This window comes from Pseudopodoces humilis, chromosome 26 (assembly GCF_049639895.1).
Source record: "Pseudopodoces humilis isolate 2021_Gansu_Grassland_sample_001 chromosome 26, ASM4963989v1, whole genome shotgun sequence".
In the NCBI taxonomy this organism is placed as follows: Eukaryota; Metazoa; Chordata; class Aves; order Passeriformes; family Paridae; genus Pseudopodoces; species Pseudopodoces humilis.
This window is the reverse complement of record NC_142225.1, coordinates 6,626,136-6,642,939: the sequence shown is the minus strand read 5'-3', so window position 1 is coordinate 6,642,939 and position 16,804 is coordinate 6,626,136. Positions and strand designations below refer to the sequence as shown.

General features: G+C 44.5%; 1 protein-coding gene across 2 annotated transcripts in view; it reads right to left on the bottom strand.

Annotated features, from left to right (window-relative positions):
• MAGI3 (membrane associated guanylate kinase, WW and PDZ domain containing 3) overlaps positions 1-11,014 on the bottom strand; it is a 54,384-nt gene extending 43,370 nt beyond the window's left edge. For both annotated transcript variants that reach the window (XM_088067035.1, XM_014258182.2), the window contains exon 1: positions 10,638-11,014. In XM_088067035.1, coding sequence (XP_087923161.1) covers positions 10,638-10,959 — 322 coding nt within the window. In that variant the 5' untranslated portion in view covers positions 10,960-11,014. The remainder of the gene's footprint in view (positions 1-10,637) is intronic.
• Positions 11,015-16,804: the final 5,790 nt, after the last annotated feature.

Sequence of the window (16,804 nt, the reverse complement as noted above, 5' to 3'; positions counted from 1 at the left end):
ATAATTTTTAAATCCATAGAAAAAATTCATAGATTTTTCATAGAAATCAATACAGGAGGAAAGTACTTAAACAGCATATCAACTTACACCAAGTTCAAATTATTTATCAATGGGTTTATGCTTTGTTTTTTAATAATGTCAGCAAAAGAAGTTACACACATGCACCTCTATACTCAGTTGTGGGACAAAGCTGGTAGGCAAAACCAGCTGCACTAACACCAAAAACGTGCCAGACACAGCACGTGGCCCTCCCTTCTGCTTCAGTTACACTTTTGCTGTGATCTTTCAAAAACTCCAGCAGGTAAAAGGAAATCCTATATGAAAACAGGCACTTCTGCTTTGTGTTTCAGTTTTCAAGAGTGATTTTGGTGCTCAGATGCACTAAGTTTCATGCTGAACATCCCTCCCCTGCTACACATTGTGTGTCCAGAATCCACAGTGCGCACACAAAGCATCATGCATGCTTCTTCCTAAAGTTTGACAAAACTACAGCAACTACTGAAGAGACAGCATACTTTTAAAAGAGGTTACTAAACTAGACAGCAAACCACCCAGTGATCTAAAAGATCGCACCACAGAATCCCAAAAGTGCTTGGGTCAGAAGGAACCTTAAAGCTCATCCACTCCCTTCAACAGGCAGGGACATCCGCCATTAGGCCACGCTCAATTACATACTTCATTTCTTTATCTTTAAGTTAACTTTGTTAAAACAACACACAAAAAGAAGCACAAAGTTGCCTATCAGCTGCTTTGTCTATTTCTTTGTAACTTTTACTAACAGTCTTAACCACCACAGGAATTTCATTCTCAATGACTTACAAGACTACATTCTTTATACTTAAAACTGAATCAGGTAATTTTTTCTTAGAATACCAATAATTAAAACTAATTTAATTATTTGAATTCACCCTGTTGCCTGATTTCATGAGCTAAGACAGACATACTTGCAAATACTCTAAGATCCACTCAAAAACCTTAAACCCCTTGTAAAGTCCATATAGTCCAACAAAGGATGGGAGGACTGGAAGTGTTCCAGGCCATGCTGGGTCAGGCTGGGAGCAGTTTTGTCTATTGGAAGGTGTCCCTGGTCCTTTCCATCCCAAACCATTCTGTGATTCTATGATTGGCATGTTCCAACTTCACCCAAAAAGCCCAGGACACACTCCCACCTCAGCTTGGCATTCCTGGAGAGGCAGAGGTGCCTATAGGTGCAGGGCCTCCACCAGTTCCTACTCAGCTGACAAAAAGATAAAGCTGTAAATAATACCCAGCACAAGAGGGAAGCGTTTCCATGTCTCCAGTCCAAAGGTATACCGGGACCAAACTGGAAAAGTCCTGAAAATCTGTGCCTTCCGACACAGTTTTTAATCAGCAAGTACAAGGCATTAGAATTGTAAGTGCTACGAGCAAATTCAAAAAACAACTGAACCTTGCTGAACCCAACTCCAGGGATGGCCTCTGTATGCCATATGCCTGAAGACATTTCCTGTTATCAGCAATTACCTGCTGTGGGTTATAGCCTGGTATTTGTGCTGTGAGAGCAGAGCAACTAACTTCTAATCCTACCCTTTTGTGCTGTTCCTGCATACCCCCCACTTATTTCCTTTGTATCGTAATTCCACCTCTGTCTCATCACACGTGAGTTCTTCCAGGCTGGTGATATCTCTACTTCTGTCTCATTGACATAAGGTAAACAGTCATCCTCAAAGTACTCCCTAATACTCAGACACCTGTGCCCCAGCACAGACACAGTGATGATTTCAGCATCTCTCACCAGTGCCAGAGAGACAGTCCTGGATAGTCCCAGCCTTACCAAACCAAGCCAGTTTTGTACAACCACTACTGTGGCTGTAGTCAGATTTTGTTAGGCTCTCGCATCAGGGCAAACCAGTCTGGATTTCATCTTCACTAGCTCAATGAATGCGTTGGATGGAAGAAGAGAAATACTAACAGACAATTCACACGATCACATTAACCTTGTTAATTGCCTCTACCACCTTTTTGAAAGAATACTTCATTACCATGCTGATAAAAAATGCATTTCCAGACTCCAAAACCCAGAATACTTCTGATATTTATATAGCACCCCCAATCCATATTCATCAGTCACCAGCTGCCAGGTTGATTGTATTTTTTACCAAAGGCAATAATGAAACAGCACTGAAGTAGAACACACAGTAAGAACCACCATTCAAGTGCACCATTATCTGATAGAGCTACAATTCAAGCTTTACTTTTTTTTTCTTTTTTACAAGTAACTAAAGCGATATGGCAATTCAGAGCTTAAATTATTTCACTTTTTAACTGTATCTCAGGAAAATAATTTACAGTGGATCAAGCTCTATGAAGTACACTATTCAGCAAGAGCGATACAGGATGGACAGTAAACACATTAGTGATCTTCAATTTGAAGAAGTTGCATTTGAGTGAGAGCAATCACCAATTCATAAAAAATTACAGGCTTGAGAACCATACATATTGAAAAGTAGCTTTAAGCAAGCTTTTTTAAATGTAGCCCTAAGAACACACTTTAAAAGCTTCCTGACAAGAGTTACAACTAACAACCTGGCTGTGCTTTGCAGACAAAATCACATTTCCACATAAAACCATTATTTTAACAGGTTGCATAAGTACAGTGATATAAGCTTGAACAAAAGATTGCTGTGATTATGTTTCATATGGAAAGCTGCACCTGGACTAATGACAGAACATGGCTGTGTGCAACTGCTTGCATCTGCACCTTAAACAACTGGGGACAGCTTTACACAGGTTTTACAACTCCCTTGTCACCATTAGTGCATTTACTGTCTCCTTGACGAACACCCTTTCTAAGGTACTACCCTTTCCACCTAAAGTACTTGCTCAGCTTTTAAAGCTGATCTGACTGGAAGCCATCATATCCAACTTCTGCTGAAATATCCAACATTTTCTGCTGAAATATCCAACATTTTCTGCTGAAATAGCACCTGGGAGAAGATCCCATTCCCATCATGATCCACAGGGGGCCCAAAAAAAGATCAATTTAACACAAATTCAAACATCAATTAATAACAGAGGTGACAAATTACTAAGAATTATGATTTTTGTGATGATGTAGCAAATCAACCCAAGTCTGCAATCTTCCTATTGTATTTTTCCCCTCACCTTCTGTTCAGCAGCACTACGTAAGGAATTTACTCACAAATACAAAGAGCTCTTATTTTTCTGAATTCAAATCTGGTAATCTCAAGAATATTGTTGCTTTGAAGAAGAAAATTGTTCCCTTTCATGAAACAAGAAGCAATTTGACTAATATCACATGAATGCCATAAGATATTTCTTAAAAGGAAGCATTGTAAATTAAAAACAAGAACCAGAAGAATGAATTTAGAGATATTAAAACAGATCAACAATGACAATTGGAGTAGTTTGTCCACCTGCCAATTTGAATGCACAATCCTTGTCACATTTTAAGATTTATTTATACATACTTTTTTTTTTAATATTTTTTTTTAAGTTTTGAGGCTGAAAAATACCTTGAAGCAGATGCTTCAATAATCAAGGAGCACAGTGCATAGTTTGTTATATGAGCATCACTTGTTGACTTCAGGAAGTTTCCAAAAAGACAGTTTAGGTTCAAAGTGTCTTTGTTTTATCAAATCAGAATGAAACTTCCTTTAAAAAATTAAGAATATTGTATCTTCTGAGATAAAACATGGCCATTTTCTACAACTGAGCAGCATTTCATTAAAGCCAGCCAAGAACTGAAGAGCCATACCTAGACAAAAATCATTGAGATGAAATCTGCTGTTGAAACCATGACTTCTAATAAAGGTTCATCTTTATTTCATTCTTGGCTTCATTCACCGATAAAATGCCATTGCACAGTAGCAGCAAAATTACTCTTCAGGGATTTTAAGCAAAAGCTCTGCTGGCATGGACACCTAAGGCTGGTGTGGGCTTAGTAAAAACCCAACACAAACATACATGGAAGAATTTAAATCAAAACTGTGTACCTGCACAAGGAAAATTCTTTCCAGGAATTCTGGAATACAAGTGCTTGATTGTACAGCCCCAGTGAAAATGTGATTCCCCTAAAACTGGGGACCCAAAGAGGTGGGTTTGGAGAACACAGACAGCACTGCTTGCCCCGCCGCCAGTTCCAGATAAATGCACTATCCTACAGGGTATCTCCTGGGAGAGAGACATCCAGGATCGAAACATGGAAGAAAATGGGAACAAAAAAGTACAAATTAGTTGCAAAAGCCACATGAGGCTTCCTTATCATCTGAAATGACAACACCAAGAAAGAGTAGAATCATTAGAGGGCATTTCTGGTGCGATCATTACCACAGCACTCATCACAATAGAATTTAAACAAGGAAGTATGTGAAAGGGAAGGGCAATAAGGTCTATGTCAAGAATATATTTATATAAAGAGAAATATTAGAAGCAAGATTATAAATTACATGAGTGTCCTAATACCCAGTGGTATTAGTGCTTAATAGTCCTCTGCATCCATACATTTAAGATGGAAGTTTTTTGTACAAGGCAGTGCTCAAACTGATACGGGACAGTTTTAGAGAGACAACAGACTCCAGCAGAAAGCATTTCCCCTTCAGTTTTCTTTTGCAAGACAGCATCATTTGATGAAACTGGGATACCTCCAGTCGTTACAGTAGACCTGTATGCTCTGGGCTTTTCGTAGCGTGGTCGAACGACTCAACCTTTCCTCTGCAGTCCAGAACCGGTCAGTTTCCCATTAGCTCTCAAGCAGCAAGGGCAATTTTCCACAGCAACACTCAGTAGCCTCTACCCAACACCCACCAAGGGCTGTGGGACCTGAGCTGGATGAGCAGCTCCTCAGGCTTCCTGAGTAACACATTCCTCTCTTCCATTGTGGAGCTTGTGACTACTGCCAGCTTCCACAGAAACACAGAATTAGGGTAATGCCTTTCCTCTGAGAAGCCAAATTATCCTAAGTGTATGAACTCTGATCTCTGTTTTAACATGGCACCTTTAGAATTCATCCAATTTTGTAAAAACCACCACGGAGTGCGGTTTGCCCTCCTCTCTGCCTTAATTGCTAAACATGCAAATGTTTTCCCCCACATGGAAGCTTTGTGCCTACTTCAAGCACAAGAGGAAATGTAAATGAACCTCAGACACTTGGCTTCGAACATTGTGTATCAAGTGCTGAATCCTGCTCTGGGTCACTGGATTTGTCACCATTTTCATTCATTCTGCTTTAGAGAAGGGACACGCCCCACCCCCCCCCCATCATGCATAAACGGAGTCATAACATTCCCATTAACTCCTGCTGGTAACAGAGGCATTAGGAACTCATCATAGTCATGTGATAAAATAGATCTAAAATAGATCCAATAATAAGTTGTCTTCTTCTAAGCTTGTACTAGATTTTGATCAGGAAAGCTCCTTGGGAACGTTAAGGCCACAAACTCACAAAAAATCAGTTTGGTATGAGTACATCCACCGGCCAATCCTCTCATCCTCTGCACTAATATTCCATAATTCAAATAAAGCAATAGATCTGAGGCACTTAGAGGTGTTGTGTCACAAAACTTCAGACAATGGTTGAGTGTGCACAGAGCGGCAACACACATCAGCTTTGGACCGGGGTGCACTGAACCTATTGGAAACTGCACGAAGGACTGGAAAAATATCACATCGGTTCTGTCAGTATAAGCTAGGATGTCCTCCACATGTTCCACTGGAAAAAAAAAAAAATAAAACACAAACTGACACTCACCAGAGGCCAGGCAATCCCGACTGGAGACACAGAATAAATGCCCCAGCCAGAGGAAGAGCTCCAGCCAGGAGTGAACGTTGACGCTAAAAAAAACTATAGGAAATCATAGTTTAATAGCTCTAGGAGCACTGGAAAAAAAAGAAAGTTTGTCTGAAGAAGACTTTTCATCCTTTTACATCTTGCTGCATCCTTTGATTAAAGATCAGTTTTGACACAATGGAGTCAATGTGCATTTGCTCCAAAACCAAGGGATATGCTCTGGAAACATTTCTCAAGTGGAAGCGCTGTAAGACTCTGCCCATTTCCTCCCACATCCTCCTCCCAGTGGCCATGCAATGATGATAATAATTGTCACAGAGTAGCTGTATTTATCAAAACTCCATAGTCTGGAAGGAGAAGCATTCCTTCCTACATTGTATCTGGCAACTCAGCCTGCAGAAAGAGGAACTTGTAGGTATCAGCAGTTTTTCTTACTTTAAGTCTGCATGGTTGTGCTGATGAGTATTTTAGCAACCTCATTTGCACACACATCTTTCTGCCTAATTCTGAATCACCATCCTAAATGGTTTGTGTCAGAAAGGACCTTAAAGACCATCCAGCTTCAATCCCCCCACCACAGGTGGCACTGCCACCCCTAGATCAGGTTGCTCAGGGCCCTTGAATATGCATGCAGTCATAGACTTTACACAATCACAAACTGGTTTGGGTTGGAAGGAACCTTAAAGACCATCAGAGTTCTATGCCTAAACCACATTTCTCCAAGCTCTGTCCAGCCTGGCCTTGAACGCTTCCAGGGATGGGACACATCTTCTCTGCACAACTTGTTTCAGTGCCTCACCAGCCACACAGTAAAGAGTTTTTCCTAATATCTAATCTAAATCTACTCTCTTCCAGTTTGAGTCCATTCCCTTTTGTCCTATCACTACTTGTGCTTCCAAAAATATCCGTCTTTCTTGTAGGTTCCTTTCAGGTACTAGAAGGAAAGTATGTACCTACAGAGGATGAACTTAGCACTCAAACACCATGGATATGACTAGAACATCCTATCTCACTAATGGAAATAGAAGACCCTGCAGCAGCACCAGCGAGTTACAAGGCTAATGCCCTAATCCAAGTAACACCATGCAGGGAAGGTCCTCGAGTACACACCAGCCGTTGTTTGAATGCATGTAAACAGGCAATTAGCTGAAAAGCAGCACTTCCCAAGCATGGCTAAAATACAAATGGACTCATCAGGATGAGCTGGCCCCTGGCACCTTGTGTGCACATCCATACAGATATCCCACTGCACAACCTGCCCTAGCTCTCTGTACGGCTGCTTTGATCATCTAATCAAGATGATGATGAACTATATACAAACAGAGGTGTGGCTATCATCTCAAAGTTCATCTAGAATTTAAGTTTTATTTAGACAGCTTAGATCCCAGCATCAGTCCCAAGTGTCACTGGCAGAGTACTCAACACCAGCCTTCCACAGACTATGCTGAGTCAATTCCTATTGATACTGGACCCGTGGATTTTCTGACTAGTCTGCACACACCTGAGACCATCCTCACCTGGGACACAATACTCAGCCCTGGCACACTGGTCTTGTTCTCCCTCCTCAGCTAAGCAGGTTGGACATTACAAGGAAGTTCTTCACAGAACAGGTGACTGGGCATTGGAACGGGCTGCCTAAGGAGGTGGTGGAGTCAACCATCCCTGGAGGTGTTTAAGAAAAGACTGGATGTGGCACTTAGTGCCATGGCATCATTTGACAAGATGGTGTTAGGTCACAGGTCGGACTTGATGATCTCAAAGGTCTTTTCCAACCTAGCTGGTTTTGTAATTCTGTAACAAAGACAGAATGAGAATGGAAAGGACAAATTTCTTCATCAACAAAATGGTCCATCATTTGTGATATGCAGTTAACAGATGGTGTTCAAATTAACATTCATATCCTTCAAGTGTCTTATCAAACAAGCCTAAACAGCATCTTGAAATTTCCATTTAAATTTTCTATGAGCTTGCAAGAAGTATCACAGACAGATATTACTGCTGTCAACTAAAGCTGTTACTGCCTTTAATGAGGGACTGACTATATTATGACTTGAACTAAAGCAGTCCAGATCCTGCTGCTCAAGGCCACTGGGTCACCTGCACAGACTCCACTTGGAAGATGGAGCACCAAATGCACCCTTCCAAAATGCAGAGCCAGATGGTGAGCATCAAAACCTTACAAACACTCTACAATTCAGATTCAAGGAGACAAATTCCTCATTCCACCTCACTCCAGTGTCAGCCCCTGACACTGGATCCCCTCAGATTTCTGTCCCAGCAGCACCCAAGCCTGAAGAACCACAGGGCACACAAAGGTCTGCTGGCAGAGCACTCCATGCCTTTCAAACGATAGTTTGAGTTTTGACTGGGGAAAATAATGAAACATGGGACCTTGAAATGCCGTAACACAATTACATGTCTTTGAGAATTCAGATGTATTATGAGCCTACCAGGGACCACCAGCTCTGGGCCCTCTCTCCTTTCATCTCAACCACCCACATGGCCCCATGCATCTTCCCAGATGCCTTCCAAAACCTGGCAGGTTCGGAAGGCTCTGGATCAAAAGGGAAGCCAAATTCAAAGTCATACGTCTTCACAGAGACTGTCTTGTCAACAGCTTTCCTAATTACTATTTCCTAAATTACTAATTCCTAAATCCTAATGTATACCCTGACTGGAAAACTGCCACTGAGCAGCTGTGGCAGCCTTGCAAGGAAACAACCAAAAACCAGTATGTTTTAAAATACTGTATTTACGGACACTAAATCCAACAGAGAAAATTACTACAAAAATCATCTGATGTGATATATATGTTCCAATATGGGAAAAATTGCTGGATCTGAAAATTCAGTTCAATCTGAAAAAGTTATATGGAATCAGCACAAAAATGCTACTTCTCTTCGTACAACTCACCAGCATTGGGTCTATAACCTCTGGATGACTATGCTAAGCAGCACAGGTCCTTACAAGACTCAGCAGCAGTTTTCTTCTGTTGGAAAAAACATTCCTCTGTTTTAACCAGTTACTAAGCCACAGGAAAATTCTGCTCTTTTATTTTGGCAGCTACACTGCAACACCATGCTCACTCAGCAAGAGCATCCTCCAAGTCAGGGATACCTCACTGAAAGCCTGAAATCCACCTCACCAAAATACTTGGATTTGATTAAACCAGCCAGTGAAAGCAGTCCACTCTCCTCATTAAGTGGTATTGGTTCACATGCCCAACATTCTTCTTCTTAACTCAAGTTCTAATTTGATTTGATTTGATGGAATCCCCAGCCAGCCTTTGTTGATCTTCTGGACCCTTTTCCCATCAGTACTCTATACTCCTATCCCTTCCACACCACCCCAAATTTAAGGAACAGGTAGCACACTACTGTTAATACCTGATACCTGGAAGTCCTCATGAACATCATCTGGCTCTTACCATTTTCTACTGTTAATTGCAGCAATTTATTCTAAATAGTTTCCGCCAGTTTTGACAGTTTGACATCTCTGTTATAGAAATTCCCAGCACAAGAATATCCCTATTTCCCTCCATAGTAAACACAAGAAATCCCTTTGAACTATAGTTTCATCTTCCACAAGCTTACTCTTTTAAAAAGAGATTATTTTCTATCTTAAACAATTTGTCCCTCTTTTTAAAATCCTCTTAGTTCACATCTAACTTGCAGCTGTTCATTCTTTTCTATTTACTCCCTTCAGAAAGGATTTCCAATTCTGTAAATCAAGACCTCTTTCAAAACCTACCAGGCATCTGTAGGTGCTTTTAAGATGTGTGTTTGTTTCATTTTTTTATTGTTGTTTTAATTTAACAACTCATATGAATCAGGACCAACACCACAGTCTCTATATGGAAGATGACGTTCCATGAGTGGTCAAACAAGGAAAACCTGACTTAAAATATGTATTACATGAAGTCAAATAGCACCCAGCAGTTACAAAAGAAGAACGAGACAAGTGTTAAGCTAAGAAACGCTATGAGAAATGTTATAGATCCTAGTCATAGAAATACTGATATCCAGTCAGATTCTGAGGAAAAAATGTTTTTTCCCCAAGACACCTTCTTATAAGGCAGCATGCTCACATCTGGGTTGCCTGACCAAGAAAGCAGTTAGGTACCCCTGGAGCTCATGAATTAACTCATGCGGCTGCAAATGCCACAATTCAGCATTAATTTAACAGGCACGTTGATAAATATGATTTTACCACAAGCATTAATTAATTGAAGTGTACTCTATCTTCCAAATCCGTGGAAAAAAAGAACAGCCGGAGCTTGTCCTCGGGGCTTTTGTCTTTGCCAAATGGGAAACCAACAGGATGGAGCGAGGGCACTCCGGTGCTTTATCCCGGCCATTCCCCACCCGCCCTCGACCTCTGCAAGCAGCGGATTATATAAACACCACGGAAAACACCTCCTGCACCTCTGAGAGGAGGACGCGGGCATCGGACCCTCCGGGGGCCACCGAGTCACCCGGAGCCCCGCGAGGATCACACCCGCACAAACACAGCATCGCAGCGGCGCGAAGCCGAGCATTCCGGGCGGGGATCAGACCCTCGGGAGAAGACATCGGGACAGGCCAGGGGAGCGAGCACCGTCCCGGGGCCGCCCCGGGACTGCAGGACTACCTCCCCGCCCCTGCATCACCCCCCTAGGCACTGACACCTCCCCGAACCCGCGGAAACTTTCCCAGAGCAGCACCCACGTCCCGGTTCCCTCCGGGCGCCGCTTCCCGCCGCGGCCCTCCCGCCGCCCCGCAGGGCGCCGGCGCGGCCGGGCCTACGCGCGGCCGGCTGGGCGGCGGCGGCGGGAGGGCCTCCGTCCAGCTCGGCGGCGGAGGGCGCTCACCTGGGCGCACGGTCTTGAGGCGTACGGGCTCCCTGAAGTGTCGCACCACAGCTAGCGTGTCGCGGTGGGTGAGGCCGCTCACCGGGGTACCGTTCACCTCCAGCAGCACGTCCCCCGGCGCCGGCGCCTTGCCCGAGAGCAGCGCGGGGCCCGGCGCGCCCTCGCCGCCCGCGGGCAGGCGGCCCGCCAGGTACGGGAACTCGCCGCGCTCGGCGCCGCCGCGCAGCAGATCGGGGTCGGGGCCCGCTGGGCCACCCCAGGACACCACGCACTCCTGCACCTTGCTCAGCCAGTGCCGCTTCTTCCGCAGCGTCTTGGACATGCCGCAACACGGGGCGCCGCTACCCACCCCGCGCTGCCAGCGCTGCCGCTGCTCCCGCCCCGGCTGCCGCCCGACTGCCGCCCCGCCGCGCCGCCCCAGCCCCGCCTCGCCGGTCCCACCCCTCCAGGCCCCGCCTTTCCCGTCTCCGCCGCGCCCCGCCTGCCTCGCTGGCCACGCCCCTGCCGCGTCCTGGACACGCCCCTGGTGCGGAGCTGCCGGTCAGGGGCAGCGCGGCTGCTGGGCCGGGCCGATCTGGGGCCTGCGGGGGGCTTGGTAAAAAAAACAAGAAACAAGTCACGAAACTGCTATTCTGTAAAGAAAGTGCTGTTTTCTTTAACGGTATGTTTCTATATCAACTTAAAAGCCAAAACACGCCGCCTAATCCTTGCAAATTTCATGAGGCCAGTAAACTGGCCAGGTTCGTTTTACATCACATGAACCATAATCCTCTTCTGGAGCTGCAGGTCTACCTGCCAGTTTCATTGTACTCTGAGAAGGAAAAGAGGGTTACCGAATGTATTTTCTCTGCATCACTTGCCGATCCCCATCTCCTCTTCAGCACGTGGTGTGTGGATGCTCTGGCACATAGACTAATCCAGATGAGTGGCGCTGCTCTCAGATAATGACAACAGCCTGTGGGGCTCCTTGGAGCCCTGGCCCGGCATCCCCACTGTCACCTCTGCTGGGCTAAACACTGCTGGAGGTTGGGGCAGCCCCCCTAGGTAACAGGGTGGTTTTGGGATAGCTCACCTCACACAGCACATCTCACCCCGTGGGACCTGCTCTACTGTTCTCCATGAGTGTACAGGCTGCTTGGGATCTGGCTGACAGTTTTAGTCCATTTGTCCTGCTCTCATTCTTTGTTCCAGACTACTCATCACAGATCCCAGACACATGAAGCGCCTTGGATACGATCAGAAGGGGACATGCCCTGCACCCCCACCAGCGCTGACCTGGCAAGGGCTGAGGAATCATTAATGTCTGGCCTCTCAGTGAGCTAAAAGGGGCCATCAAAGAAACAGCAGAGCTCCAGCATCCCTGGTTCATTATCCGTCACACTGTGGCAGCTGGCATTCCACTGTCCTGTTGGCATCGGCACACGTAGAATGCCACAAGAAAAGGGTGCTAAGCTCTGCCACATCAGAATGACAGACATAAAGTACTTCAAGGCAGCACAGTTTTTGGTAGGCAAGGAAGCAAAGTTTGCTTATCACACTGTCAAAGTTCAAAGGCAATCAAAACAGCAAAAACATGTCAAACTTCTGTTTAATTATAGCATGAAGACACACTTTCTCAGAGTGGTTAGAAAAGGAATTGTGGTGTTGTATTTGGACTCCTCTGAAGTCCTTTTCCTCGTGCCCAGTGCTTGCCATGCAAGTCTTGGTGGGATGTATAAGTCAGCAGTCCAGTGCTTACAGGGAAGACACTCCCCACAGAGGCAAAATACTTACACAACATGCACAAAAACAAAATAAGAACATATTCATCCTCAGCAAGGATGTCATGAAAGCCAGTTGCACTGGTACTGAATAGGCATTTGTTTATGCAGAAGGGTGCTATTTCCTATTTTCCTAGTGACTGGGCACACAGGAGCTCTGACTGTCTCACAACACCGCTACCTGACCACAATGTTGTTACAGCTTTTGGGAGAACCCACAAGTGATGGTTAACTCCACTGCATTAACTGAAAACAAAAACAGTTGCCAGGAAGCAGCAGTGGGCATAGTGTTCTTCCCTAACAGAGCCCTCATCTCAAACATAGGGTAACAAATTATTCAGGAAGCTCCATGCCTCTGAGGAAACACAAACAAATCACAGTTCAATAAGAGTGGTTCAAAGCCAGGCACTTGCTGTTCTGTCGACAGACAGACAGGACTGTCTGTTTGAAAATTGTGTGACCCTAAGATACATTTATATGAAGGCAAACTTTTGAACATGTCATAATTTAACTTGTACAGGAGCAGAAGCTGCCATGGAGCCAGACCTCACTAGGGAATTTTGTAAAGCCTCAAGAGAAGTCTTTGTCACCCTGGGCTGACTAATCCCTAGTGTCTGTGCTCCTTACTTGGGAATGGAGAATGTATCAATACAGCAGGCTGCAGATGGGGATCAATGCATGCTTCAGCAATGCAAAGCTGCACCATAAATCTGCCTGTATTTCATTAACTCATCAGCACAGCAGGCAGATGAGAGGCAGTACCAGTAGGAATAGCATCCACATTGTGGTATGTCCTTCTTTGCTCCTCTTTCACAAATAAATTACCATTCTTGAGCCATGCAGAACTACTGATCATTGCATACGATAGAATCAGAGAATCATAGAATATGATCATCAAGTACAACTCCTGGCCCTGCACAGGACAATCCCAAAATCCTACCATGTGCCTAAGAGTGTTGTCCAAACACTCCTTGAGCTCTGGCAGCCTTGGGGCCATGACAGCTGTCCTGCCCTGGGAAGCCTTTTCAGTGCCCAACCACCCTCTGGAGAAAAGAACCATTTCCCAATATTCAGGTTAAACTTCCTCTGACAGAGCTCCATGTTGTTCCTTCAGTACTATCACTGGTCATCAGAGAGCAGAGATCAGTGTTGAACGTCTCCTCAAAATGCTGTGAAGAGCAAGAGTGTTACGCTGGGAATTTTAGATGTTTCAACCAAGATGTTACAGTAAATCAGACAGTAAATACAGATACTCTGTATGCTTCAATTTTCCAGCTGCATATTCAACACCATTTTGCACCTGAAACATCACAAATCCTTTCAAACTAACACTCGTGAAATAAAAGACACCTCAATTGAAGGAAACTCTGTAACCCTGCAACAGACAATATGGGAAAAAACTGACACAAAATGGTTTGTTTGTTTGTTTGACACAAACAACTGCCAACAGGTTAAAAGCTTGGGCAAGGGATGAGTCTGCTCCTGACCTGTGTTGCACTGCTTTGCACAATGACAGCAGTGTTCAGTTATCCTCAAGCTGGCCAAAAAAGAAAAAAAAAGAAGAAAAAAAAGGAGGGGGAAGAGAACAACAAACAAGGCACTTCTGAAACAGGGAGAATAATTTCCGAGAGCAGGTGTCATGCAGGGATGTGCAGGACATTCAGTAATATACTCTCAAGCACTTTTCATCTTTGCTGTTTTCTCTGTGCCTCACCCACAGGAGTCAAAACTTCCAGAATAAATTTTAAAAAGTAACTACAGAGATTGCTCCACATGTGCCTGCTCCAAGTACGGTTGGATGCTGAGGTAGATTTAATGAGATGAACTAAGAAGACTTGTCAATGTGAATAAAGAAACAGCCTATGCAAATACCCCTCCGCTACTCTCTCTGGGATGCAGATGATGTGATCAAGCACCACCGACACCAATGAATGCAAAGAGGGGATAAAGGCCCACTCAAAAACTGAGCGGAGAGTCACGAGGTTTTACAGCACTACAGCATGGGTTTGAAATCTACATATTGGCTTTAGAGTCTAAATGTAGTAATGGAGTGTTTAAGTCTAGATCTATAGCTTAATGCTTTGAAGAATAAACAAGGTTGGAGAAAAGCTGTAAAATGCATGGCTAAGAAAGGCAAGCAGGACTGAGGTATTTGGGAGGCAAGGACCCAGTGTGACAGGACCAGGGGACCGTTGACAGAGAGGTCAGGGCCACTGCTACTGAGTTACAGAATCACAGATCACAGAATGGGTTAGGTTGGAATGGAATGGAAGGGACCACAGTGGGTCATATGGTCCTACCTCTCTGCTTCATCAGGGTCACATGGCACAGGATTGTGTACAGACCATTCATCGTCTCCAGTGAGAGAGACTCCACACCCTCTCTGGGCAGTCTGTTCCGGTGCTGCATCACACACATATTAAGAAGTTCTTCATATTCAGGTGGAACTTCCTGTGCATCGGTTTTCTGACCATTGCCTCTTGTCCTGTTTTTGGGCACCACCAAGCAGAGCCTTCTTGGCAGCCGTTCTTTAAACACTTACAGACATGGATGAGGTCCTCTCTTTGTCACCCCTTCTTGAAGAGGAAGAGGCCCAGATCCCTCAACCTTTCCTCATAAGAGAGATGCTCCAGTTTCTTGATCAACTTTGTAGCTCTAAATTTAATGACTGAGAATGGTCTGTGCTGGGATAAAACCCTGGCTAATGGGTGTCACAGGCCAACTCTCCTCTGCATGTGGGACTGACTGGAAAAGTATGCTATTCATCCATTTGTTAGGAGTGGCAGAAGCTGTTGGTTTGGTGATGTTTTACCATTTTTACCATCTGTTCAGCCATTTCTCCCCACTTGGGCATGTTTCTGATCATCGCCCACTAAAATCCTTTGCTTGACCTTCCCCTTGCTGTCAGCCTCCTTCACCAGCAGTGAGTTAGCATCTGTAAGCGGTTCATCTCTGTCAGTGGTTTTACATCTTTAATAGGATCTGAAATATCTGTAGCAGCCTTGTCAAGTTTTATAACCCTATTCACAAGGATTTGGGATAGCTGGCATGGTCCAAAATCCTGTTCCAGTCTCTGTCTCTTAAAAGTAATCCCCAGCTCCTCTCTGATTCCTGCTCCTTTTCACCAGTCACTTTCTCTCTGTTCACTGAGTATCAGCTGCTTGAGCAGCTGGGGAAACAAGGAGGACCAGTCAAAGCTCATAGAGCAACACTTGCAGTCCTCTGTGTCAGTGCACAAACTTCTCTGGAGAATGCAAAAGGAAAATCTAATTTCTTGAGAGTTGATGCCCACTCCTGTCAGTCATCGCCTCCCAGCCTGAGTCCTGCACATGAGGTCTGAGCTTGTCTTTCATAGATACCTTGAAATATCTGAGTGAACTGGAACCAGTGACAGTGGACTGAGGCATTGTCCTGCCCTCTTCAGTTCCACCAGGCCTACAGACAGAGGAGAGGGGGTCAGAGCTGCAATAACACACTAACAATTCTCTGGATTTCTAGAAAAGAGGATCAAGGAGGAGCAGTGGAATGTTAGGAAGTGAAACCAAGTCTCCTTCCGCCCTGCTACAAATGGAGGGAGCACTAGGGTTACCTGTGTGTGCATCAGCCGTCTGGGATCGCTCCCTGGTGTTCCAGGTGTGATTTCAGACTGACAAAGACAACCTTTCTTTCACTGCTATTGACATCACTGACTTTGTCACTTTGTCAGTCTTCCAACTACTCAAACCTTCCAGAAAGCCTCATTTGAGTAGATCAGCCTTGCCCAGCTGGAGGACTACTGCCTTCGTTATTCCGAGCAACAGCTCATGCAGATCTGGTTACATTACTTGTACAAATCTATATGATTAATACATTCCTTGTCTTTCCATGATTAGTATTTAAGCAGCAGCATGCGAGGGTTTACACAGACTTATTTAGAAAAGACTGTCCCCATTCTTCTTTTTGAATATTAATAATGTAGCTAAAGTCTCAGTAGATGTGTCATAAAAATATTACCAAAGGAACCGAGATAAGTGCAGAATTATTTGCTGTTTGGAAAATCCAGATGCATCACAGATAGCAAAAATAACGAAAAATAACTTTGATAAAAGTTTTACAGAGAGCCATTTTTTACAGCCCCAGCTGTAATTACAGCTCATATTGAATAAGCTGCTTACAAAGGCTTTAAGTTAATTTACATTTTAGTTCAAGAAGTAGAATAACACACTCTGACAGAAAAACAGTTTACCTCAAGGCTGAGGTCACCCAGATGTGGCTACAATAGAGGCAGATCTTTGGGAAAAGTACATGCCTGTGGTTCAGAGTTACCTTGGGTTCGGGCTGTACCTGGTAACTCACCCAGAGCTGCCCACTCTTGAGACGCAGAAGTCTCCTTATTTTCTGTGCCTTCCACAGCACTCTTGCCGAGAG